Source organism: Amblyomma maculatum, chromosome 1, assembly GCF_055883805.1.
Source record: "Amblyomma maculatum isolate TAMU_Amacu chromosome 1, ASM5588380v1, whole genome shotgun sequence".
Taxonomy (NCBI): domain Eukaryota; kingdom Metazoa; phylum Arthropoda; class Arachnida; order Ixodida; family Ixodidae; genus Amblyomma; species Amblyomma maculatum.
The window spans coordinates 392278604-392306457 of record NC_139344.1 but is presented as its reverse complement, the minus strand read 5'-3'; the positions used below and the strand labels follow the sequence as shown (position 1 = coordinate 392306457).

The window sequence follows — 27854 nt, the reverse complement described above, 5'->3', positions numbered from 1 at the left end:
GATGCTGGGTGGATCTTTCATTGGCTAGGAGAGGGGACAAAATGAAATGCAGATATTCTTGCTGCTGCTTTCGCCAGAAAGCTGCAGTGGCGTTTAGCCACTTTCGTTAGCAGCAGATCTCTAAGGCTACGCCTGGCTGCAATTAGTCTGCAGCGACGAAACTCCGCCAATGTTCAGAACCGCCGCGCACAATAATCTTATTTGAGCAGTGTGCATATAAATTTGTCTTAGGACTGTCGTTTAGGCAATAAGAAAAGCTAGAGATCCCTCCACAACAAAAAAAAAGGACAACTTTTTGTTGGGGGGGGATCTCTAACTTTTCTGCCTCAGCGACAGTCCTAAGACAAAATTTTTTGCACGCAATGAACTCAAGTGCCCCTGGCTTGTCCAGTACAGTCAGACATCGGCTGATTTTTTGTACTGTTGTGATTGGTCAGCAGAGCGGCCCATTGTTGCCAACTGCCATTTTGTAGTTAAAGCTCGCAAAAGTTGCTCACCAATTCTGTGCCCACGCTTAGCTCGGTTTGACCTTGTGGGACATAGCAAGCAGCAGCATAACAACAGTCAAGCGAGGGGAAAAAAAAGAAATAAATGTTCAGAGCAGAGCAAATTTGAACTCGAGTGCTTCTCATGGAAAACAATCCACTATTTACCTCCAAACAGTGGTCGCATGGTGCTTGTCTTTACTGGCATCAAAGGTTTGATTTGACTGGAAAGAAAAAACAAAACTACTTTTAATTTCTCAGGAGTAATTACATCTTTTCTGCCGAAGCTGTAGTGACTACAACGAAAATAACGTGTTTTCTCTTAGTGACCCTCCGATTGTATTTGGCCCCCTTATTTGCCCTCCTCAGTTCCAGGCCCCCCGTCAGACTGGTCTGCCCACGTATACGGCTGACCTCTCCAGCAGCTGCAAGGGCACAATTACTGGCCCTCCCCTGACCCTGCGGCACGTGCAGAAGGAGGAGAAGGCCGTTGCCAAGTTCGAAGTTCAGGTAGGCTATGGAACTTTTCTCTTTGGCAATGGGCATAGAAGGGGGAAAAGAATGGGAGGATAAAGTGGTGGTTTATTTCCTGTGGGCCTGTTCAGAACCCAAGAGCAGTTTTAATTTGTGTATATCGAGGAGTGTGTAGAGGTTACTTACGTATTCTTTTTGTGCTGGTGAACTGCATCGAATGATGAATTGCTGGCCAACTTTTCATGATACGAAAAGTTCCCCTCGAGTTGCCCGTGACGCAGCCATTGCAGTTCTGTGTGTGGGGATGCAGTTTTACTGCTGAGAAGAAGGAAATGGTTGGAAAAACGAATGTCCGGATTGGTCTGCAGCTGTACCCTTTGATTGCAGCGCTGCCTGATCTGTTGCCAGTGTTGTCATGTTGCAGATGAAATTAGCTGTGAATTCATTTATCATGCAAAATGTTGGCCTGACTTTGCACCCAGCTGCTCCTGGCTGCCCTAGGAGCTGTGTATACATGAACTGTAAAAAAAAATAAATTACGTATATGGTATATGCAGTCGGGTTGAGTAAAGTAGGCGGCGGTGCGGGTCGAGTTTACTTGATTGCAGCGTGTAGGCTAATTCACTTGACCCGCTTGTCTAGAAATGTAGACGCTGTCAATTCGAGGAGTCGAGTTGTGGAGAACTCTGGGATCAAAAAGCTTCCGGCACGGCTGAGAGTGTCGGCGAAGTTAAATGCCTTCTAGCGCTCATCAAGGTTAAAAAATAATCGAAGCTCTCGACAGTTGCAGGCTATGTAATCAAACACGAGCAGGAAGTTTGCACAATTAGTTCATGTCTTGGCGCTAGGCGCCATACTTATTCGCTAGAAGTGAGTTCATGTAGACACCACTCTACCTTCTCGTAGAGTGACCTCGCTGACTCGACCTGGGGCTGGCTAGTCCATGTATACAAGGCTAGGGAGTCAGAGGACAGCTGTGTGTGAAAGTGCCAGCATGCCTAACCTGCTGACGTGCTATTATGCGTAGAGACAGGAGTTGTACCTTGAGTTAGAGTAGCGTGGAGAAAAATGAGAGAAAAATATAAAAAAATAGGTGCGGTCATGAAATTAGGACATATGAGTCTTTCCAACTGGCGACGCACTAACATTTTAATGTTCTTTATGAAAGCCACATTCACAATGAACAAATCGCCGTGTTCTCTGTACTCGGTTCTTGCGTTAACTTTATATTTGCTTGTTTTTAAAGACCTTTTCACAAAGGAGTGGAGGGCGCTGCCATATTGAGCACTGGGCTTTGCTCGTAGCACAGGAAAGAGTTGATAACTACTTATTTTAAAGGGCCACTGTCCAGGGAAGGCCCTTTTAAGCAAAGGAGCCGTGTTTTGATCAGGTACCGGAGATAGTCTGTGCAAAATCCTACAGTGACACGCGCGCCGCAAAGCATCGAAAATACAATTCAAAGCTCTCTCATGCTCTCCTTTGGGAAGCCAGCTTCCTTGTTTCCTGCGCTGGCCCGACGGGCCACAGTAATGACGTACATACCGCGAACGATGTCCATTAGTCCGTCTCGCTGACTGACGGGAGAAGGATGGGTGTCTACCGCTCGCAGCGCGCTTTTCCCTCGCCGCGGCCAGACTGAATCCAGCGGCACGCGCTTCCTCGACCGTTTTTTTTTTTTTTTTTTTTTTTTTTCGAGGAAGGGGAATTTGTATTGCGGAGGCTAGACGACCTCGGGAAGGAGAGTGAAAAACCTTTGCGAGGGAATGGAAGGAGAGAGGCATGACAGAATCGGGTGATTGCGGTGGCTGTAACTGCGTTATTAGTTACTCTTTTCAAAAACATTTTGCGGCCTTGCGTTCTAGGGGCGAAGTCTCACAGTCACCGGGGAAGAAAATATTTTCGACCGGAGGGTGGACAGTGGGCCTTTAACAAATCGGTTTCTCCGAGGGTTGTTATATGCAGGACGTTTTGCTTATGTAGGGTTTAGAGCATTTTCTCATCTGACCTCTGATGTGCCTAACACACTTGCAGAAATGCAAAGCAAGCAATGCAAAAATTGCGTTGACATTGTGAAGAATGCATATTGCACGACGGCATCTTTTATCCATCGAAAGCTCTTTCGGGAAATTGTAGTTGAGAAGTTGTGAGCTGCAGTTTCTAATGCCATGTTTTGAAAGCACTGTTTTTGGGACCTGATTGCAAAAAAGTGCATTGACCTTTTGTGCGTTTTTAAGTTTTTAAAGGAAGCTACTTTTAAACAACATGCGACTTGTGCCTTTGGCGCATTTTAGTGTAGAGGCAGCCTTGGTTTGTTTCATCCACACTGTTATGTTGTGAATGTATTTACCTCTGACTGCTTTGACATGAGTATTGTGCTGATGCTGTTTTGATTTTTTTTAATCTCTTCGGCAGAACTTCAAGAACGTTGCGCCGGTGGAGCGAGTGCTGACACTGCTGCCTAGCCACCAGGCGGCCACCCTTTGCCTCTCTTGCACAGGGGAGGACGGAGATGAGATTGAGCTGGAGCATGGCCGAGACCTGGTGTGGGTGGCCGGGGAGCCCATCACTGGACTCAGTGAGTTCTTCCTCCTTTTGCTGCATCAGTGGAGAATAGTATGTGAGACGCATGAAAACCAATCTTCAAAACTTTTTTATGAATGCGATCAATTGGTTTTTATGTGCAAGGGGACATTAAATGGCGTTTAAAAATAGCCTAAACATAGCAGAAGCTCGGCGATGCAAACCCAGCCGATAGAAACTCTGGGATGTGCAAGTATGTGCAAGTTTGGCCAGAATGCATTGTATACAATGCAGTGTATTGTATGTTCCGAAGACTCTCCCACGTCACTGAGGATGACACGAATGTACGAGCTGCGACTGCAACTTCGAACACTATGCATTGGCCACCCGTTGTTGACTCCACGATTGCTAGTCATGCTGTATGTGTAGGGAATATTTTGCGTCAGTGCAGAATCTGCACATTGTTACTCCGCGATCGCTAGTTGCACTGTATGCACAGGTGCCCAGGGAGCAGTTTGTGGTGTACAGTCTAAATAGATCCTTTCAGCAATAAACAGGCTGATATAAATGCGTGTGTCATGCTTGTGGCACTAGATTTTGTTTGTTATGATTATATGAAATTTCAGATGATACAAATGTTTTCACAATGCCCTGATATTTGTATCACCTGAATTCTACTAGTTAATTTTACTCCCTTTCACCCCCTAAAGTTTGATAGTGTTGTTACGTCGTTTGTCTCCGCACGTTTCCATCCCATTCTCTACTTGTATGAGAAATGTTCTTAGTTTACATTGTAAAAGACAACTGTAATTTTCAGTAAACAAATGGGCATAAGTGTGTGCAGTAAAACCTTGTTCATTCGAACTTCACGGGACTGGGATAAAAGTTTGAGTTGCCCGATGTTTGAATTATCGAATGGCCTCGAAAAAACTAACAAGAACCATTTGCATTATGGTAAATTTACCATATTTACTTGCGTTAAAGGCCCACGGTCCACCCTCCGGTCGAAAATATTTCCTTCCCCGGTGACTGAGACTTCGCCCCCAGAACGCAAGGCCGCAAAATGTTTTTGAAAAGAGTAGCTGGCTTCCTGAAGGAGAGCGTGAGAGAGCTTTGATTTGTATTTTCATTGCTTTGCGGCGCGCGTGTCACTGTAGCATTTTGCACATATTATCTCCGGTACCTGATCAAAACACTGGGTTCCTTCTCCTAAAAGGTCCTTCCCTGGACAGTGGCCCTTTAAAAACCCATTTGCATAATGAACCCACTCATCTCCATTTTTTGCCTAAGAATTTGAAAGAAAAAAACAAACGCATCAGTCATTAGCGCTTACCTCTGTTTTACATTGTCACAGTCCTCAGCACTTTCTTGGCAGCGGGCCAAGATGCTCAGGGATAACATCGTGTTTTTCTTTTGACGTTGGCTCGAGCAACTGGGGAAGCGAACTTGGCAGATTGCCAGCGCTTGTCCGGCTGTGCAAGCCTCATTTTCAGTAAGTTCGCTTTACCATACCCAAGGGCGATTGGGGCGGGCGCCGTGCGCAATCTACTGCCACTGCGTGATAGCAGCAAACGTCTTTGAAGAGGCGGATACTAAAAGCTGGCGTCATGATCGCGGCCGACCGCGCGTTCGTGTGCTCTCGTTGATGACCGATGGATAGAAGGATGGATGACTCTTGCCTGTCCAAAGTCATAGCCTTTCATGGGCGTTGGCTGGGACCGCACCGACTGTTTATCCGTATTTCTTAAGTAACACCGCTATTTTGCTGAGGGAGTAGTTTTTTTTTTTTTTTTTTTTTGCCACGTGCTGTGCGCCAAGCCGCCCATACGCAGTGGTGCGTAGTTCGAATTATTCGTAGTGGAACCGACTCATGTTCGAATTAACGGGCTTTTTTGTACACAGATTTCTACGGAGTTTGGCCGCACCAAGTAGTGTCGTTCAAATTATCCGAAAATTCGAATTAAGGAGCTTTTACTGTACTCGCTAAGAAGTGTCGCGAGAAAGTCGAACACTGAATTCGGGTATTGGATTCCTTTGGATTCTTTTAGCTTGGTGTTGCATTCACTTGCAGTCTATGCAAAACACACAGCTTGTATAGATGCATCAAATCACTGAAGTGAAACTTGCTTCAAGATTTCAGACCTGCTGTTTTCACATCTGTCTTGCAGGGTATCAAGTGCGTGATGAAATAGGCAAGCCCATAGCCCCGACGAATAACCTGGTGTCCAAGCTGAAGCTAAACTGGACAGCAGATATCCCAAAGGACCAAGCCTTAGCTGGGCACCTGCCAGACATCAACTGCCCATCTTCTGTGAAGCAGACCCTGTTTTGCCACGTGTCCCTCAACACTGGTCGGGTCGTGGACTTCGCCTTCACCGTAAAGTGAGTGTGTGACTGCCCTTGAAAATGTTTTCCTGGGTGCCTACAAGCTCAGTTTAATCAAACTTACATGCTTATTTGAGCCTGATTTTGATGATTTTTTAAGGGGGAACATTCGTTCTTGACCCATTTATTTTACCTATATGCGTGTATGCACCAGACTTTCACTGTGAATGAATTTTCTTGCGCTGATTGCAAACATTTTGTAGCTGCATCATGTAGATTTACATTCATTGAGGAAAGTTGCCTTTTGCTTGGAGGAAGCATGGTTAGTGAACATACCTTGTAAGATTTTCATATTTAAATGATCTGGAGTTAGCCGAACCCGGTTATATTGAACCCGGATATATCGAATTTTGGTTATATCGAACTCTTAGAATATCCCCTTGAAAATCCTATGTAAAAGTATAGGAAAGCCGCGTCAAATATGGAACTCAATTTCACCGGTAATTCGATATATCGAACTCCGCACCACGCACTGGAAAGTGGGCCTTCCCCAAAGACGATCGCATCACCCTTGGCCGTTTGCCGCGTGACGTTTTCAAGCCACGTGCGGAAGGAATGAGGGGACAGTTCGGCGACGGCTGCTCTGGGCAGCGCCGCGCCCATTCCCCAAAGGCGCGCGCATCTGCAGTTATCGTTTCCTGCACGCCAGCACATGACGTTTGCAGGCCATGTGCGTGGGTGTGCTCATTCTTTTGCCGAGCTATCTTTTTCCTTGAGCACGTGCTACGCATGCGCCAAGCCAGCTCAGCCCGTTTTCAGACAGGCGTCGGACGCTTTAGCGTGTGTTGCGAACCCCCTGCGCGCGGCGGCTGACGTGACTCTGTCTGTCTGTCTCTCTCTCTCTCTCTCTCTCTCTCTCTCTCTCTCTCTCTCTCTCTCTCTCTCTCTCTCTCTCTCTCTCTCTCTCTCTCTCTTTTTTTTTTTTTTTTTTTTTTTTTTGTACGGGAGTCATTCATTTTTATCGGTGTGCTGTACTCGCGGCGTAGCGTAAGATATGGCGGCTGCGGACGTTAAGAAGCAGCAGGGCTCCCTTTTTTTTTTTTTTTTTTTTTTTTTTTTTTTTTTTTTTTTGCGGGAGTCATTTATTCTTGCATGTATAAATCAACGAAAGCACAAGGTCAGCTGCTGCGATCATGATGCCCGCTCCAAGTGTGGCGTGATAAATCGAACCAGGCTTGTGCAATCAAATCATCAGGGGCACTCTGCCAAGTTCGCTCCCGTCACCGCAAGAGCTATCAAAAGATAAAGGCGCCCTGACGTTATCGCTGCGCAGCATCTTGGCACGCTGCCAAGAAATGAGCTGTGGATGAGAGGATCGAAACGGAGTGACGCGCGCCATCGACATGCAAGCGAAAACGCTCGCGATTTCTGATTTCTGCCGCGGCGACACAGAAACCTTGTTTGAGCTGCTGCGGTGGCTCGAGCGGCGAGAAGGACGCAGTTTCGCTCTGTCGCTGCCGCATCGTCAATCGCTCGCATGTGAGCGAGCTGGCCTTAACGCTTTTGTTGTCGTTTTTTTTTTCAAATTCTCGGGTGCAAAAGTGGAGGGTGGGTATATTATGCGAGTGGGTTGATTACGCGACCAATTCGGTATCGTTTTTTCGCATCGTAAGTGCCATCACAAGCCGATTTCTGTATATCGAATTATTGATATATCGAACTATTTCGCGATCCCCTTCAAGTTCGATATATCCGGGTTCGACTGTACAAAGGGCTGCAGTATGGCATACATGACTATTCTGGGATGATTTGAATGAGTTACTGCTTGTCAGACATGACAAAGAAAAAGCTCATTTTGATAACTGAGACAAATGGTATATCTTGGAGTACCAAGATATATCATTTGTCTCAGCCAGAGATATCGAATGTTCAATATGTCAGAAATGCAGTTTTGAAAAATATGGGGAAAAAAAATGTGTTTGGCATGTCTTTGAAACACTAAGGCTAACACAACCATTTAAGTGAGTTCTGAATGGTTTCCGGAGTGGATGCACCATTTTTATCTATTTAATTACACTTTCAAGCAGGAGATCGCCGGTGAATGAAATGCATGCTGGTACCCCAATTTTGCATAGCAACCTCCGCGAAGTTGGTGACTAAGTTGTGGCAAATGACTGTCATCAATCTCGCTGCAATCACAATTGAACCATAACTATCAATGCGCCCTTTGTTTGTCTTGCGCTTTCAAAGCATTTAGAAGAAAATTTAAGTCGATAAGGTTTGCGATTCCACATGTCGTGAGGCGCTGTTTCGCGACTGCTAGTACTGCTGCGCCATCACTTTTGTTTGCCGAAGGCTTGATCTCTTGTGCCCTTGAAAGTTGCTTAGGTATCACTTTTTCATCACCCCATCGTCATTACGCTGCCCGTGTATGCCTGGAATTGCCATGAGGAAATCGTGTGCGTTCCTAGTCATGATGATGCACCAATGGTTGCACTTTTATCGGGCCATCGCGGAGTGTTCTGCGTTCTTTCGCTGGTTGCAGATAACAGAATTCATCCGTGCCGTGTCTCCGGTGTGTCTCTCTACTTTTCGCTTTCCTTTAGGTCAGTGGTGAGGACTCTTAATGGAGAGATATGGCATATTATTACCATGTTTACATTACCATTTACAGTAAAAGTTAATCTGAACTTCACAGGGCAGGGGAAAAATTTGAATTATCCGATGTTCGAATTATCGAATGGTCTGAAAAAAACTGACAAGAACCACTTCCATTGCGGTAATTACCGTATTTACTCACATAATTTGCGCACCCAGTCACTGGCCACATATTACTGGCCACATATTGATGTTGGTGTAGTAGGCGTACGTCAATGTTTTTTTTTGTTATTTGGTATTGTGTGCCAATGTCTACTTCATCCTCAGGCCAAAGAATGGTGAGCCTGCTCTTCTGAAGGTGTCGTGCAAGGGAACCACCGATGTGCGCATTGGTGAGATCCACCAGGCTGACATTCTCATCAGCCTCACAGACAAGTTCCACAACCCTATCAAAAAGGTGGGTGCTTGTTTGGGTAGTGGCTAGGAGGCCATTTGCATGAAGAAAATATCGACGATTTGTCATGTTGATGAGCAACATTGGCTTACTGGTGGCTTGTGAGCACAGTTAGCCGTTAATAATTGAAACATAAGCACCAAAGTCTTGTTGAAATATGCAGAGCTTGAGCTGTCCAAGAGCTTTTCTTTTCTTAAGCATATTTGCCAACTTTCCTAATTAACCCAGAAGTCCTCTTTTTTTTCTTTTTTTTTTTAAACTGATCTTTCTGGTTTTGCGACCACTGCCTTATGTCTCCTGATAATTAAGTTTCTTCTGCCCATATAGGAATAGTTCTTGCAAACTGGCATTTGCAGCTGCATCATAATCACTAGCATCACCATCAACAGTCGCACTAGCAATATTGGCATTATTGCCTATGTAGCCGATCAGAGCCAGATCAAGCTAAAGTTGCTGTGAGTTGTTGCATTTTATGTTAGCGGTTGAAGTTGCTTTCCTGTATGTTAAGGGTTAACTAGACCTCCTGTGTGCACTTGTGCTTGATGTATAGTCGTGGCACCACCTAAGCCTGAGAAGAGATATTTGCAGATGTTTTTGTGCTCTTGTGCTTCTTAATTTATATTTTTCGTTGCGTTGTGTGAAAAGGCAATCATTTTGCATTTGGCGCAATGTGAAGATGTGATGTCGGCGTGTCTTGCCACGGCAGAAGTGGTTGGAAACTGAAACTATAGCCGAATTCCGCTTATCGGTGCGCAACACAGCCCTCCAATATTTGCTGCTGTTGAAGGGCCAGCAATCTGGACTGCGCATTCAGCAAAACTACCCAGCCATATTTTTGACGCTAGCAGTGCCTGCTACTGCAAACCTCAAGGTTTGTGCAGAAGTACTCGAGTTTGGCCAACCCCCTCTCCCCCACACTCTGGCCCAAATAAAAAAAGTTGCCCATTTTCGATCTCTCCATGTTGGAAGAAGTTAGTATAACACTTGAGTAACAAAAATGTCAGTTCAAACAAACCGCAGGTTACAATGAGTTGGAATGAATAAGGCTCCACTGTAGTAGGGATTATGTTTTAAGCCTTATCTTGATCTAGGATAGGTCAGTGCTTGTTTCCCAGCATTCTGCTGTATACGGCTTGGGCAAACCTGGCTTACAGTGGCTTGTAACTGTCTTGGAGGAGGCTGTGACCTTGGCTTGTCAGGATGCTTTTAAGTGAATATAGATACCAATTTCTGTTGGAAAAGATATGAAGGCTTTCCTGGTTACATAAAGATGTTCCAGAAGCAGTGTCATCCTATCAGGTTGCCACAAAGATAGACTTTAATTACCAGCTGGACAAAGACCCCGCTTTTCAAAACCCATCGACAGTGACAGTGCACGCAGGTAAATAACATCACATCAACAAACAACTCTTACATAGAGTCAGAGAAGTGATGTCACGGAATAGCTTGCCTGGTCTGTATCGATTGTGCACCCCCAAGAAAGTTTTGTGCTTCTGCTCACTTCTCATTATATTATCCACACCTCCAAGCTTTCGTCGCTGCTGCTGTTTCCTGCTTCATAGCTTGAGTCGCTAGTGAGCGGCTCGAAATCAGTCGCTGACAGTATCGGCCACATCTACGTCATGTGCCGAAATAATGTTGGGGTCTGAAGCACTGCTCGATGACGACAATATTTTCTTCCACATGCGATCACAAGCAGGTGAAAAACACTACCCATATGCATCAGTAGATCCTGTGTGTCCACATGATCACAAGTTTGGCATTAGGGTTGCCATCCCTCTTGTTTTTGATCATTGGGGTTTGATGAAAGCAAAAGTCCCGAAGCAGAGAATCTGTGTGTCTTACTCCTTTAAGTACAAAAAAAGTAAAAAATGGCACTGTGACATACTGAACGCTGGTCCGACACATGCTCTTTCTTTTTTGCGTGTGTGTGAGGCATATTTCGAGACCTAACTAAATTGCATTGATGTTGGCATTGTATGTATAGATTGCAAGGCAGAAGTACAATCATTGCTTTATTCCTTCAGCCCAAAGGAGGGTGTGAAAGCCTGCCTAATTTTTCTGCTTATTTCTGCTAATTTTTTCTGCTAAGTTTTCTTTTAGCCCAGGAACAGTTCATGACCTGCAATGCTGGGGCCCCTGTAACCTTGCGAAACAATGTGAGGAGTAATGACAGTATTTGTGACAGAGTGCGCTGCAAAGGTGTCAGAGTTGTGTCATTAGAAAGGGCTGCCGCGTCTCTCACTTAGGCAAAGCTTTGAATGTTTCCTTTCTGCTTTCTTTATGCAACAAAATTTTTTGCATCATTATCGTTGGTGTGTGGACCATGCCAAGTGCCCAAACACTGAAAGGTACTGTTCTGATGTTTGCATTCGTGTTGGCATTATCTTTTGCTCATTGCTTTTCATTTGTTGCAGCTTCTGAAGGCCTGTATTTGTGACTGCAGTCTTATACTTTTTTTTTCCTCGCTTTCTTTCTATCACTCTAGCTACACGTGAAGGACCTTGCCGAGCTTCTCATTATAGCTGAGGGAATAGACTATGGAGACGTGGTCAAGTCTTTGGATCAGGTGGGTGCATTTTGGTTTCTTTGACTCCGTGTACTTTACTGTGAAAGTGTCGAAAAAAAAAAGAAAGAAAAAAAAAAAACTTGGTGTCATCATTACCAGCCAGTGCCAAGTTAAGCTTTCAGGGTCCTCAGTGCAATGCTTCTCACTGGCTAAATGGTATCCATACATGGTAATGGAGAGTCTAGGGAATTATGTTTATTGGGGGGAATAGGCAGCTGTATTTCAAGCTGGAAAATTCATTGGTGAAAATCGCATTCCGTGAACTGTGGATAGCAAAATTAATGAGACAACTATGGAATTTTTGGTTCAGGTGCACATCTGTGTCAAATTGTTTGCTCATGGTCCAGAAAACAACAAAGGTGTCATGCAAGTCTTCAAGGAATGCATTGCCAGTGTGGTTTATTTACGGATATATTTCTCTCTTTCTCTCTCTCTGCTTGTGCGTGGTGTAGAATTGTGGGTTCCACGTCAAAGGCCTCAAGTTCATGGACAGCGGCCTTGGCTGCAAGGAGGTGTGCTTCCAGTGGCGTGGGCTCAAAGACTACTTGCGACTCAACTTGGTACCCGGTCCCCCTGCCAGCCTTTCTTACATCAACTACAACCCGGCCGAGGTAGGCGGGAAAGTGGCGACAGGACTGGCCTCTAGAGGGGTGGGACAGCTGTTGTAGTGGTGCCAAGATTTTCTGCACCATGCAACTACAGGAGGAGTTGAATCTTCCTTCGGTAGTTGCATTGGCAGGAGGGTGCTTTTTCTTCAATGTGAGATGTGTACCATCTTTCTCGCAAGTACTATTTTTTATGGTGTCTAGCAAAGAATTTTCATTTTCTTTATGCAGGCGTGACACTGGGTGTTTTCATGAGAGAGACCCGTGACCATTCTTATAGGTCCAAAAATGATGGCAAGCTGTTTTCATGAGCTGTAATGATATGCTGCAAGGTTGCTGTAATTGCCAGGCTTGTGGCGACAAATAGATAGTGATAGCAGTGCAACAAATGTGGGCACGGAGACTATTTTTTCCTTATTTTCATAAAAGCATGTCAGTAGGGCTCTGGATTCTATGTGCCTATTCCCGTCTGCAGACAAGGTCCGTGTGGTCAGTTTTTTTCCTTGAAGAGGGGAAAAGTTTTATTGTAGTGCTTCTTGATTCCCGAAAAAATACCTGAATTTCTGTGAAGATTGATACGAAAGGGCATGGTGTGCCTAACTGGCTGGCCTTCAAATAAGGAGCCACAGCTGGTTCTGCTCACTGCGGCGCGTGGTGATTTGTGGTCATGCGGCAGTCTTAACTGCTGACAAGAGTACACACTCATGCATTTACTCTACCTTTGCGCAGCCCGTGACGGTGACGCCCGACGGGAAGCTGCCCAAACCGCTTGTGGTGCAACTGCAGGATGCCAGGGGCAATCCTTCCTCAGAGGCCAACGTCAAAGTGGTGCTGGGCACTGACGAGGCTATCAAGGTGCGTACATGCACCACCTCATGGGGCGATGTAGTTTCACTAATTGTGCGCTCTTTGAATGGCTCGTGAAATCGAGCACTAGATAATCCAGGGTGGCATTATTTTACCAATTGCTGCTGCCTAATTCAAGCGTGAAATTTTTCACCCCTTTTACTAACTTTTTTTTTGTGCTTCTTTGTGTTAGCTTTACCTCACTGAAAGTCCACGCTTTTCCAGTCGATACCACCTCAGCAACCAGTGAAGACAGACTCCAAGGGGAAGGCTTCCTTCGGCATTCTCACCCTTGCCCTCAAAACACCGTAGGTGCCTTTTAATTTCGGTTGCTGCAGCATGTGCTTCTTTAGTGCGGCATGTTCACTTTTGCCTGAAGCTAATGCACGCAGTGTAGTGTCCTATTTTTCTGAGGTCTCCTCTCGACACTCGCTTTAATGGAAGTCCAATTGTGTTTAAGGGGGACGCGAAAATCGCGAAAAAGAATCTATTTTCGGAAACCACCCATTTCGGTATCTGCAGCACCTAATCTATGTTGGATCAAAATGGTTTGCCTGAAAACGCATTAAATGAAGCATTCTGCGACTGAGCAACAGCGCCCCCCGAAGCATTGGCTGGTTCAGAGGACAAAAGGAAGACAACCTGGCTTCTCCTGTGCTGTCCGAACATTTGTGGGTTGCCTCTTGCAGGGTGCCTCCCAAGCCTTGCGAGTTCAACATATGCTCAACCAACTGCCGAGGGCTGTTCACGCTGGGCACAAAGGCGACTGTTGGCCGCTCAATCATCAACGGCCCCGTGCTTAAGCTGCATCTAACCTGCGACCCCGAGAAGCCAGTGGAGCTCAACGTGGACTACAAAGGAAAGAAGACCTTCACCGTGGCCGAAGAGTTGCCAGGTAGTGTTTCCTCTCCTATTGCTCACCAGTTGTGTCTGAGGGAAAATTTCCATCTCAAGTTTTTCAGTGCTTGAAATGCAACCCGACTTTCTCAGAAGTTTGTCAAAGTTGGTAGTTCGCTATGACTTTTAAGCTGCATAAGTAAGCAGAGAATTGACAACTTACAGCACACGGGCGAAAAGCAAGGCACCCGTGTGCTGTACGTTGTCAATGCATGTTAAAGAACCCCAGGAGGTAGAAATTTTTGAAGTCCTCCACTACGGCATCTCTCATAGCCTGAATCGCTTTGGAACGTTAAACCCCACAAACCAAACCAAACTTTCTACAGTGAAATCTCGTTACTACGAACACCACATTAACGAACTTTTCAAATTAACGAATTTTTTAAGAATTCCCGGCAGAATTGCTATGTTTTCAATGTAAAACTATTTCAGAATTACGAATTCCAAAATAGCGTATATTTCAGAATAACGAACATATTTTATTTATTCTTCTATAATTTTGGAACATCAGTATTACGAATTTGGCTAAAATTAACAGCGCCACAGCTTGCAACTCTCGCGTGAAACGAAACAGAAACCGCCGTTTCTGTGTGTATGGTCCGTGGGCTGTAGCTATCATCATCAGAACATCTAGGACCAGCTCCTAGCGCCACCATGAAGCTATGGTTTATTACGCAGTAGCCAGCAGGCCTAGCTGCCTGCGATATTTTCTTCCTGTGTTGTGTGCCGTACGCGGGTCGGTCATTCGTGCGTTCGCGCGTGCGGGACGTATTTTTTTTTCTTTTCTTTTTGCCGCAGATTATCTTATTGCGAAGTTTGTGCGAGATTGGCGATGATATTAGACAGCAAAGTGCCAAGAAGATCTGAACGCAGCTGCTTTCACTGCAAAAAATCGACGCAGGGAAAAAGCAATTCGGCCTCTACAGACAGCTAGCATTGCCCCATCGACTGCCGCGATCATTAGGAAAGACCGAGACAAGATTTTCAAAGCTCAGGGAGCATTGAAGATGGGGTCATAAAAAACTCCAATGGTTTTTTTTTTTTTTTTTTTTTTTCACATGGACAAAGTTTGTGCTTTTATCACTCGGTGCAATCACGCACGCACTGAGGTGTTTCGGAAAGCGGAAGGTGTATGTGCTGTAGTGGTGTAATGTAGTGTGCGGTCGTGTTTGTTGCACGCGGCAGAAGAAAATAATTGATTTCTTCAAATAAATCAGCTTTGGAGTTAGTGCTACCTTTTCACTTGAGGTTTTGCTTGTCTACACCTGTGCCTACTGCAAAGGTACGTCATTTTCATACTAGGTTTGACCACTGGCTTATATAATAGCAGATTTTTCATTACAACGATATTTCAAAATGACGAATGATTTTTTGCGGTCCCGCGGGATTCGTTATATCGAGATTTGACTGTATTGTTTTGTCTCATTGAGCAGAAGTGACAAACACTATAGCTGGACTTGCTCTTGAGCTTCCTCATTAGCTGTTTAATGTGATCTGTTGAGCTGGTTACGTGCCTGGAGTTTATTGTGCATGAGCATGAAGGTTTAATTCTCTTCTCTGTGGTGGCTGCATTCACTGAAGGGGAATTGCAAAAACTGTCACGCATGCTGGAGTTTTTGCATGTGTTTAGAAACGCTAAGCGGTCTAAAATTTGTGCTGAATCTCCTGCTGCATAAAAGCAGAACGACAATTCTCGAGACCCCTAATATTTGGTCTTGTTGGTCTTGTACAGTACTTCGGTCTGTTGAAAAGCCGTCTCGCACCTTGTAGGAACATGTACATATTCATGGCAAATATTTTAAACTATTTTAAACTAGAAGAGCAGGCAAGAGGTGGCAAACATAAGTTACATGAAAACGATTAATAAAATAGCTTTGAACCCTAGAAAACCCTTGATATTTAAAACCTCATATTCAAGATTTTGAAAACACTTGAAAGATATGAACGTACTTGAAATTCCTTGAATCTTAAGTCGGCTATGCTTAGCAGCTTCGGCCAAATTGCAACGCCAAAAGCCAATGTTATTCGATTTATACAGATATTTGTGGTCGCTATGCCCGTCTCATATTTTTTGATGGATTGGATTATTTGAGAGCCATTCCGGCAATCTGGCCATTTTTTTTTCTTGTCATTTAAAATTTTGTGCTTCCTGCTCAAACTCCTAAGGAATAGTCTAAGTTCTCCCTAATTTAAGCCATGAGTAGACTACTATTGGAACGGTATTTAGTGGGGGTGTGTGACTAATTAAAGTGTTCGAATAAGAATCGAATGAGAGTGTGGAAAAAAATGCTTTCAAATATAGCGTATCCAATCTGATGAGTGAAAAAAAAAAAATGAAAATAAAGAAATTGGAAACTGTGCGCCTTGTTTATTTCAGAATTCACGTGAGATTTGCAAATAAAATTAAACTAGAATTGCACAGAAGTGTATATGCCCCACAAAAAAAACCAGTACAAGTTTTCTACAGGATTGCGTATGCCTGTTTTTTGTATGTGGGGACCTGCATGAAACTGTCATATCGCTGCTGTATACAGTCATAATTCAGCCTTCAAGCAATCGGAGGAAAATGTCAGAATGATCTGAAAGCTTAAATTATCGAATGGGCCTGAAAAAACTCAAAAACCATTTTGCATCGCAGTAATTTTGTCTGATAAACACTTATGCAATGGTTGTCTGCATTTGAGGAGAACAATGTTTTTTCCCAATTGCGTCAAGTGCTCCGCTTTGTGCGCACTGTTGAGAACACCCTCATCATAAGAAGGTCCGTCATCATGAAACGGCCCCATCGCATTTTAAGGATGTTTCACGCCACATCCCACGCAGCCAAGCGTTGCGGTGAAGCGTGCAGTGCAGGAAAACTGCGATGAATTTGAAGCCTTTTGAATATTCAAATGGCGAATATTTTTGATTCATATCTCCATCAAAAACAAAGTTTCCACCAAGGTGGCGGAGTACTGAAGTTGCAAGTATGAAGGAGCTGCGAAAATCTGTTTCAGCCGCATGGCAACGTTACGAAACATGCCTGAAGGAACAAAAGAAACATGCAGCTGAACAGTCGAGGCCGTTGCTGACTTGCTGACTTATGCCGACTGCCATGCTGAGAAAGCTGAGAAACGCAAATGACCTCGCCTATATGTAGTGTAAAATCAAACAGCCTTGGAAGGACTGCAAAAGAGAGGATGCAGGTGCTTCGAACCATTGACCGTTACATAGCAGAGTAACTTCAAGAGCTTTCTTAGTGTACTTCTTCACTAGCCTCTAACTGAATACAGTTTATTACTAGCAGTAAATATGATCACGTGTAGTGATAGTATTGAACAAGGGCCGACAAAATGCAAGGGAACTGAAATGTGCTATGCTTTTGTTATTACTGTGTTTCAGGGTGATGGATGCCTTGTTTCCTTTTTCTTTTTGAATACAGAACAGAGATAATGTTATTGAAGGCTTCATTTTCTGCCCCAAGGGACTAAACACAGTGTTACTTGATGTCCTTGAAGTTACTATGTTAGGGCCTTTAACCCTTTCCCTCCCGCGCAAAATGAAGAAAATTGTTTGAAATATACCGGAAATTCTTTTTGGCTAATTTTATAAAGCTTTTTTTTTTTCTGAGTAAAACGCCACCCTTCTTTCGATGCAGTAAGGATTCTTAATTGCAGCAATTCCATTTAAAAATGTTCAAAGAAGGCTTCACTGCAAGACACCAGTATGCTGCGAAAAAGCATCTTGCAGAGTTCAGTACACAACTAAAGAAGTACATAAAGAAAAAATGTGAACCGCACATAAAATGAGCAACTTCAGCTATCTCAGGCGTTTGAGAGAACGGGAAACGTGGTGGTGCAGCAGGTGGATTTGATAAATCTATGGGGCACCACTCACGGGCACCTGGGAGATTTTCCGGTCCATTCACAGAATCGTCATCATCAGAGTCCTCAAATGAAAACACGTCACTTTCCGTATCCGAGTACAACTCTACAGAACTGTCATAATCTGATGAGGAGTCGTCGCAATACTTTCTTTTGCGTGAGCTTTCACTCGCGTGCGGCACAGGGGCATCCATTTTTCGCGCGCTGCTGTTAGAGGCGGGAATATGACAAAAGGCGACACACAAACAGAAGAGCGTAGATAAATATGGCCATCTAATGTCACAAACCGCAACTAGATGCAATAGGACAAGCATAGTAGTCATTGGTTCTCTTCGTGCGCAAATTTTGCGCATTACCACTGTAGTCGTCATTGGGTATATAGGTACAGAATTTAATGACGAGTATACTCAGTGGGAAGAAAAGGGGGTAAGTTCTTAAAGAAGAGCGAGAAAGCTGTTGCAACTAGCTTTCTCGCTATTTTTCGCGGCAAAGTTTGGGAGCCATCTTTTGGGGCCCACTTCTGTGCTTAGTTTATGTTACTTTTTTTTTTTTCTAGGCTCATGGCGAGGCGAGATGTGTCAGTAAGATTTTGCGAGTGACAGATATTGCGCTTTTCTTTTCCTGCAAAACAATTATAGAATGCCGGCGACCTTGATGCGTATAGCGAAACGCTGGTTTTATTCGACAAAAGGCGCACAATGTACCATGTGCTGTAGCAATGCTCAGGCTTTCGCATTTCTCCACTGCAGTGCTTTCAGAATTTTTGTTTTCTTAACAGTGCTATGCGTACATCCCATGATTGCCGTTGTGCGAGGTCGCCATGGTTCACAATCACTGTGACTCTAAACCATTGAATTCTGTAGGAGACAATCAATAGTCTCAAATTCTTCATCTTATCTGTAATGGAAGTGTACTAGATAAGGGACAAAAGAAAGCATAGTGGCCCTCATTTCAGTATTCACTCTAACTTCTCAACATACACCACCTATCCCGCCATCATGCTGTCCTGAATTCCAAGCTTTGCAATCAGAATTTTCACCTTTCACAATGAAGTAGGTGTTTGCAGTAAGACTGAAGGCTTTTGAAGTTTGATTTTTTTTATTTAAGGGGGGACGCGGGTCTTAAACTGGTCAAAAATGGACGAAAAATTGATTTTGAGAAAAATGCATTTTCGGAATGTCTGTACCTTTGAGCACTAGCCTTCAAAATATCAACACTGAATTCGATCGGGAAATGCGGTAAAATCGACTTTTAAAACGCCACGGGAGCCTCGAAATGGCCAAAAAAGGGGTGAAAATTGTTCGAACTTCCCGCGCGCGCCGCGGGTGAAGCAGCCGGCTGGCCGCCGCCATCTTGGACTTGTTTTGAAGCTTGTTTCTTTGTGCGCATTTTGCGACATCTCCAAATGACGTCGCTCAAACAGAACGACCACCGTCGCGGGTTTTCCGAAAGCCGTTTCCGGTCCGCTGATTGGCTGGAGCGCGCGCTCGCGAAGCGAGCCCCTCGTCTCGTGCTTCCCATTGGCCAGCGCGACTGACGCCATTTTTTTTGTTTGTTTGTTTTAGACGTTCTTCGTCGCGGCTGCTCCTTCGCTTGTTTATGATGCGCTTTCGCGATCGTTATCAGTCGTTCCCGCAGCCGGTGCTGGTCTTTAGACGTAGCTCGGTAGACTTAGCCGTATCAGGAGTGTATTGAAAACGGAAGCGCCTTGCGAGTGCGCGTCGAAGAACGAGTGCGGCGGCGCGCTGCCAGGGTCGCGCGGCGTGTTCTCGACCTAGCTGCAGCACGTCCGGCGGCATACAATCGTTTGCGAGCGGTTCAGAGGCATCAAAGATAGCATCGATAGATTTAACTGTTCAGCTGATACTCATGGTCCTCACCGACGCTACCACTTCGTTGCTTTTTTATCGCGTCGCTTCAGACGGCAGGCGAGCCTGACATCGCGCCGTTGCCCGCGTTCATTTTCCGCGGTTTCGGTTTCTTCTTTTTTTTTTTTTTTCTTCTTTCACATTGTCTAAGTAATTGCGTCGCTGCGCTCAAGAAGTGTGAAAGTTCGAGCTTTAGCTCCAGCAAGGGACTCCGCGTGCGGCCCTGCATGCGCTGTACAGCAAAGTTGCAAAGTTTCATTCTGCAACATTAGCCAATTTATTAGGTCATTCCAGTATGCCGCTGTGCTTCCGCCTTAAACTTTGTGCAGGTTTATTAATATTGCAAGACCGTTTTATCGTAATCTTGAGTATCTGTTTGCCTTGAAGGGCACTGCCACAGGCATATGAAGTTGTAAATAAAGCTTCTCCCGCTGGTTCTAGTGGCGGTATATTTAGACTTTGTGGCAAGCTTTTACCAGTATTTGGGGAGGGTACTGTTATATGTTTAGTATATAGCCTTCCTCATAAAGAACAAAGCCTCACAACGATTCCATTTATATTACCATAGCTGCAGTGTAGCAAAAGTTAAAAGGTAGTCTCAAAATGCAAATACGTTTTTCTCAGTGCTGTTTCTGGACACTGCACTCAGCCTTACTGTGCTTTTTCTCTACATTGTCGCCGAGTGACAATGACAAATTTAGCACCACTGCAGTCATATTGAAAAGATCAGGGGGTGATCCAACACTTACATCACTCTATTGAGATTTTTTCAAAATCGCCATTAAAATAATATTGCATGTCAAAAAATTTTGCTGATTTCCTAATGGCATACACTACCTTGGCCATGGGTAATGGTGATAGTTTCAGTTTTAGTTGGCATATTTAAAATCCAAAGACAGTTTTGGAAATGGGAAGAGCATGACATTTTTGGTGAGAAATATCACAGTGAGGCTACTGATTGTTCCAGTTATAATATGTGGTCAAACTTCAAATGCCGTTTTCTCAGTTTCATATTTTTGGTCAATCTCTACAGTCTTACGCAGGGTTTTGATAACTTCTTTTTAGTTCACACAAATAACTTTGGTACCATTTTCTTCAGAGAGAAATGAAGTACCCGATGACATTTTTAGTTTTTTAGTTTAGGCAATGGATAAATGTCAATTTGAGATTAGCTTAATGAGTTCGTTTCAAATAATGCAGCCTTTTACTCTCACCATAATATGTGAGAATGACATGCCTTTTTGAGGAAAACGAAGGATGTCATCGGGTATGGGAAGACTTTGGCTATCAATCTATGTAATTAAAAGCAACAAAATGCAATGAGAAAGTTCATTAAAGCTGCGTAAGAAATTCACTAATTATGCTCTGGACTTTGTTAGATAACTTTTGATCTAATACCACCAGCTCAATTATAATTACATTTTTGAAATCAGGAGAGAAAACCACATCTGTGTGCAAAGTTTCGTGAGATTCTAGCCATAACTAAAAAAGTTAGTTTTAAGACCCTCGTCCCCCCTTAACATAGGCACAAGCTGTGTGCCGCTACGGAAGGCACCATTTTGAATCATACGAATTTATTAGGGTAGGTTGCTTTGGTTATTTCTGTTCCTCTCAAGTTACTGACTCTTCATTCCCATGGAGACAGTTACGAAAACCATGTAATCGTGTGTGGTCACGTTACGGAGGTACTCATTCATTCCATCCTGCGAGTTTCTCCTCTAGCCTTCATAACTTGTGGGGAGCGATGTCACACAATTTCGTGGAAGGGTTTATGGCTTTGATCCACTGTGAGGTGTTCTATTGGTGTGACAAAAGCATGGCTCTTGCTTAGTACAGTCGACCTTACTTGTCTTAGTGTAATGCGAGGGTCAGCTCACATTGCCGGATTCCTACTGAATCCAGAAAATGGTTCCTGGACCGGGTTTTCGCTATCCCGGGACTGGGTGTGTTAAAACTCTGAAGTTTTCTTGTGGACAGCGTATGTGTGGGCAGTCATTGGGTGTCATTTGTTACAGGTGGTTCTGGTTTAAAAAAAAAAAAAGTGACAACTTACTAATCAGCTATGCGTTTTTCTCTCTCATCCAGAAACAACTGCGCACGTTGTGGCGGAAGATGGCAATGTTATGTGCTCTGTCCTAGGTAAACAACTAAGCATGAAATTGGTACGCATTGACTGCGCCCCAAAGAACCATCAGAAGGTAAGGAAGGGTGTTTTATTGTCTACCTGAGAGAAACGCGAGGCCATTGTTCGTCTGTTCACGTGGGAAAATTTTTAATTGTGTAGCTGTTTTGCAGCTTGGTTCTCATTTTTATTACGATACTGGTGGCACACGGGTAAACAGTGGAAGCTTAGAGAGAACAGTTCTGAAAAGCATGGATTGAGCTTGGGACAAGTAGGTTATTTCGAAACTTCAATGCAGTAGAACCTCACTGACATGCTGCTGGTTCATATAATTTTCCTTGCTCATGTGCTGAAGAATATTTTGGGAAATAAAAACGCCCTCTAATGTTGCACAATTATTATCTCTTAATATGTTTTCAGATAACACCATTTCCCAGCCATACACCAAAATTTGCGACAACTTCTGGCCGTTTAATATGTTTAGTGACAAACTGCGCGCTTGTAAGCTTTAGAGTGCGCCGAACTTAAGGTACACAACACGAAGTGCTGAAAGTAGTAGCAATCGCTCCACTTTGTGACTTCTCTGGAGTGCCTAGTTGCGACAGGGCAAGAAAATCTAAAAAAGACAAAAGAACAGAAAAACGGGTGAAAAATTGTTCTGCCAAACGAGCAGGCCTTTCTTTTGGGGATGTGATGAGAATAGAAGAAACACTATAGAGTCTGTACAGCCTAAGGAGAATGGGACGAAGCATTTGTGAACTTAATTTTTGTGGTGGAGTGGCACCGTCAACAGCTAGCACAAAGCAGCAGTCGGACGACTCAGTGGCTTCACCGCAGTACATTGTCACAAGGAGCGAACTAGCCAAAATGAGATTTTGTGTCTTTTGCCATTGCCATAGATGGACCGGGCGATAAGGACTTCACGATTGTGAATTAAATTTTGCTCACACTAATGAAGGGGCTGCCGAGAACTTGTGCCAAGAAATTTTAATACATTTTGTATATTTTTTCTTTATAAAGTGGAAGTCGCAATAAATACCTTTACAGTTCTGTTCTTCTCAAAGTTATGTTTCCAAAATTAGGTAGTTTGGACCATACGTTTTCCCAGATAATCCATTTCTTTTCTTTTTTATGTTTAAATGAAGAGTAAGCGTTCACATGTCAGAAGTGCTGGTGATAAACTCATGGCTTGTTTGGAAAAATGATAGCAGGCTGCATGCTAGTCGTCATAATGTGTTTAGGAAGAGAATGACCTTTTTTGTTTGCTCTTTTTGTTATTTACAGGTATTTACAGCATCACCAGTTGAGACCACTTCTGCTAATGGCTATTATCACTTCAGGTACTTCAGACATAGTATTCACGAAGCACTAGAACCTAAATAGTAGCTGGTATTTGATGCAGTCTTTTGACTCTTACTCTTTTTGTGTGTGTTTCAGGAAAGTGAGAGTGCCTGAGAAGTCTGGAGAGTACAATATGCAGTTCCACTTCAACAATGGCAAGCATGCTATCAGCAGTTGCATTGTAAGTTGCCTTTCTTGTGACGCCACTCTGTTGTCTGTAGTCAGCCTGGCCTTGGCCAGCTGTCCCCCCCCCCCCCCCCCCCCCCCCTCTTTTTTTTTTTTTTTTTTTCTTATTTTTGAAATGAAGTTTTTGTGGGCACTAATTTGCGCACTGTGCAAACATGTGAGCAGCAATGCAGAAGCTGAGGTATCGAAGGTATTGCAGTCGGAAATTGGCCTTTTTCGGCAGATTTTTCGCTACCGGTGATCACAAAAACATTGTGGCAAATATGCCAACCTGCGCTATTGCATTAAATCTGCTAAGTGATGCTAAACGTTTTTTTTTTATATGAAATTGGGTTGATGCTGCACCGAAATGCTATTCCAGCATCCAGGGGCCACAATGCTCAGGATGGGGCCACCGCCTATTGTTTAGATGCGTGACTGCTTCCTTCTCCCAATCCAACTTTGGCTCGTTTCACTTTCTGCTGCAACGGCGCTGCCGGCACTGTGATGGTATGGTTACCGCATTGTGCAAGTGTGATCTCGAGCTTGTGCTGTTGCCGGATGCCAACCACTGCATAAGCTTTAATTGGTGCAGTTAGGCATGAGGAAGTTCACACTATAGCAAGAGACATGACCAAGCTAGACCATAAGAAGTCTGTGCTGTGCCGTGAAGCGGTGACAGCATGGTCAGGGTCCTGCTGCAGCATCATGCTATGAAGCAAAGTGGCCATAGAAACCTCATCGGTGAAGAAAATGCATAATTGAGATAATTCTCCACACTAGTCAAGTCTCGCAGGCTAAGTCAGTTTGGCTACCCTGAGCTCCCTCGCAGTACCTTGACTGTACTGTGAGGCACAGGATTGAGGAAGGGTTGGAAAGGGCAGAGAGAGAGTAAGAATAAATGGAGAAAAGCAGCATTTATTCTTGCTCTCGCCGAGACTTGTGATTTGCGAAGCACGCCATGCATGTATTCAGTGTGTTATCTGCGGCTCTTTCAGCCATGTTGTTGTGATGTGCTCATTTTCACCTTTTTGTCAGCCTTGCTGTGCATGTCCTATTTCTAGCCGTGAACAGTGGCCGCGCAGTTGACATGCTTTGGTGTTGCAGATCTCGCTCACAGTTGTACCGGACGTCCCTGTGAAGCTGGCGCCCCAGCAGGATCCCATCATTCCCTCTGTATCAAACCAAGCAAAGTCTTCCTGTCGGAACCTGCTGAAATACCTCAAGCTGGATCTTACGGTAAGCGAATGCCTTGCTTGTTCTATGTAGCGGTGATGGTTTGACTGATTTCCAAGTGCTGCAAGGTAGAGGACATTTCAAGCCTTTAACTGGGCATTCAGCTTTTATCCTAAATGGCGACTCCGGTGTTTTTCAATTTTTGATGGCATTACATCTCTCGGTGGGTCCTGACTCCAACAAAAAAGGTCATTTCACGAAATTTTCAGTGTAACTACCTTTAGAAAGGAAAAATGGCAAATCGAAATCGAAACGCTGTTCCAGTCGACGAAATGGGGGCGTCACTTACAGTATTGGAAAAACGCTCGCACGCGCTTTGGATGGGGGAAATACAGTATGGAAATCGTGAAGCATTTCATAAAATGTCTGAGGTAGCCTAATACAGGCCTCAAAATTTGATAATCACATGGGAAGTGGGCAGTAACGTGGATACAATGTTTGTGACATCACAAACGCAGTGTTGCCTGCAAAAATCTTCTCAGCTGAAGCCATGTAAACTGCGCATTTTAAAATCGTGTTTTGTGTGAATAAACTATCGCATGGCGTTCAGTTTGGTACAGTGCGTCAGGGCATAGAGGAAAACCTGCAGTAAAGTTTTACTTGAATATTTTAATGTTGGAAAACCTCCGGAGTTGCCCTTTAGGGCATGATTGGAAGTTATATTAGTTAGTCGAGGTCTGCGAATATATGGAAACAGTGAAACAGTGTTCTCTTCACTTTCTTCTCCATCGTTTATTGCATGGATTGATCACATTTGTACGTTGCTAGGCTTAGACCTCATGTGAAATTCAGCAAGTGGGGTGCTGGATGAGACAAGAACTTTTTATCCTTTCAAAATATGCTGCATACTCTATATCTACTCCGGTTTCTCGAGTCACTTCGCTTTTTTTGTTCAGCTGTTCCATGTTTTTACTGCAGGACCGGTTCGGTAACAACACGGCCATGAACGTTGGTGGGGTGTTGACCCTACAAGTGGTGTCCCCTGACCCCAATGTCAAGGAGGTACCTTACTTTGAGGGCAATGTGAACCAGTATCAAGTGCCTATCAGTAAAGGCTGTGCTGTTGTGCAGGTAAGTGCTTGGGCCACCACCCTTTAGTGTTGCCTGTGCTTTATGTAAACTGTGGTGGAGTCACAATAAGACAAAACTAGATACCTGCTTAATAGCGGGGGGGGGACCTGTTTTGCGTGTCCTTCGGTTCAGGCGAATTTTCATGGCACCGGGGATCCATGGCACACCATGAAATGGTGCTTGCAGAGTATCAGTGAGCCACACTTCAAGGCAAGCTTAGGAAAAAAAAAATACATTGAAAGAATGCGTCATTGCGAGAAAAACTGACCCCACAAAGTACAGTAAATCATTGTTGGTTTGCTTGTTTGTATTTTTTCCTTAAGGGGGGAGGAGGGGATCAAAACTAACTTTCTTATTTCTTGACAGAATGGGCTGAAATTTGGCACACATACTGCAGATTGCAATAAAAAGACAAATATAAAGTTTCATGAAGATATCTTCATTAGTTTTTGTTTTATAGCAATTTATATGTTCACTGCTCGTGGAAAGCCTGGCACAGTAACAAAACATGGTAGAGAGCCAAGAATACTTTGCATGCTTGCCCAAATGTCTAATCTTCAGCAAGATAGTGTTAGATTTTTTTTTTTTTTCAAGCCCTAATAATTTTTTATCAAACATTACATGCACACGACTGTGCGTCACTGCATAGAGCCATGTACTTATTGTCAAATAATAAAATAATGAAAAGATAAAGAAACATTTCAAGACTTGTCTTTAAATACAACACAGTTTAAGGATCACAGCAAAACAATCTAGATCAAAATCGGTTCATCCATTGTAGTGCTATGCTTTCCACGAGCGAGGTGATCGACAAAAAAAAAACGAAATTGAGGAAATGGCCTGAAAGTTTTGCAAGCACTGCACATTTATTAAAAGGCACCATGGCTGTAATATTTTACATCGCTGCTGTCAGGCATCTTCTTACACCTTTGCCTCTTTGTTTGGTGAGCTTTTGAAGCTTTCTTTGAGCGTTCGTAGTCCTTTTCTTGAGCCCTCTGGATGGCAAGGGCACCAGGATGTACACCCAACTTGGCACACATTTCAGGGTATGCTCTTTGGTTCCCTGAATTGTACTTTATGACTGCCTCATTTACAGCTGTCTCGACTGCAAAAAGTGAGGCGTGCTCGTCCTTTGACAATGTGGACCAAATAACAGAATGCAAACTCTCAGCTGCATTCTGTGTCCTTCCATCCTTGCAGCGCTCTAGCAAGCGGACGTCTGAAAGGCGCTGATACAAGGGCAGCATGGCTTGGGCAACTCTGCTCATAAGCTTATATTTATGAGCAGGCTGTGCTTCATTTTTTGCTTCTGCTGCTCTCTGCTCACACCAGCTGAGTGGACCAGGGGGCACAGTTCATGGTGGGGGTCACTGCCAGTAGATGTTACGTGCCAGTATGTGGCCATGACAGCTCTGTGCATCGCAGCAACATCATTGGTGTTCCTGCTGATTGCCAGGCCATGGTAGTTGGTGAGCTTTTTTATCTGCTGTTGCGTGAGCCCACCCCTGCCACCGAGTGGTTCCCCTTTCTTGGCCTTACGCACTATGGAGCGAAGGCCTGTGCCCATTCTTTTTTTGATATGATTTATGCGGTCTTCTTTTGTGACTGGTATAAACCCATAGGGCTGTTCATCTTGCAATGCCTGGAAAACACGGCTGTCTCCATCACAGACAACTGCCGTATATCGCAGGTCGTTCTTGGTCAATGAACGGCCAAAAAGCTGCAAAGCGGTGTCCACTTCCATTCTGCCAGAGCAAACTTCAGTGTTTTTTTGGCACCGATGTTGCTGTTTCCACTAAAGGTGTGTTGCGTCACTCTCTGCTGGCCCTAAGCTGCACCCAAGGCTGTCCAGCACAAGCCCTGTATAAAACTCTGTAATGCACCCTACACCAATATGGGAGCTATGACCGCGCGTCAATCACTTGCCATCATAAACAACGGTCACATTTTTTGTGAAGCGAACCTCCATCTCTCTGTAAACATTTTTCACAGCAGCTGCGGCATCCCTAAAGACGCTGTCGGCAGCCTCCTTTGCAGCAGGCTTGAATAACTTCTTCAAGTGACCTTGGAAAATCTTGTGTAATCCACGATGGGACACATTCATGATGGCCCAGAAATCGTTCAGAGCTGTTTGCCCTTTTCCTATTGTTTTAACAGCTTGCATTGAACGAATGTTCACATCAAACACCCGTGCACCTTCCTTCCTTTGAGATGACCACTGGGACTCGATTGGGCCACAAGCAGTGCGTGACAGCACCATTTTCACGGCCAAACCGAGTCTTGTACTACAGAGTACACTCACAGAACGCTGTTGACAACTTGGGCACAAAGTTTTAGTGAGCAAAGAGTTGACTGTTGAAACTTGCACAAGAATAAACTCACTGTCAGAAGGAGCCAAAAGTTGTTCCTCGCCTT

At 44.2% G+C, this 27854-nt stretch overlaps 1 protein-coding gene across 1 annotated transcript in view; it reads left to right on the top strand.

Annotated features, from left to right (window-relative positions):
- Positions 1–27854, top strand: part of LOC146208549 (structural maintenance of chromosomes flexible hinge domain-containing protein 1-like) — a 142057-nt gene that overhangs the window by 75096 nt on the left and 39107 nt on the right. Inside the window, exons 25-38 of the mRNA XM_084594722.1 lie at positions 855–995; positions 3372–3534; positions 5648–5861; positions 8730–8859; positions 11345–11425; positions 11878–12036; positions 12760–12885; positions 13102–13184; positions 13566–13771; positions 21590–21702; positions 22911–22966; positions 23064–23148; positions 24240–24371; positions 25287–25439. Of these exons, the coding sequence (XP_084450848.1) occupies positions 855–995; positions 3372–3534; positions 5648–5861; positions 8730–8859; positions 11345–11425; positions 11878–12036; positions 12760–12885; positions 13102–13184; positions 13566–13771; positions 21590–21702; positions 22911–22966; positions 23064–23148; positions 24240–24371; positions 25287–25439 (1842 nt within the window). The remainder of the gene's footprint in view (positions 1–854; positions 996–3371; positions 3535–5647; positions 5862–8729; positions 8860–11344; positions 11426–11877; positions 12037–12759; positions 12886–13101; positions 13185–13565; positions 13772–21589; positions 21703–22910; positions 22967–23063; positions 23149–24239; positions 24372–25286; positions 25440–27854) is intronic.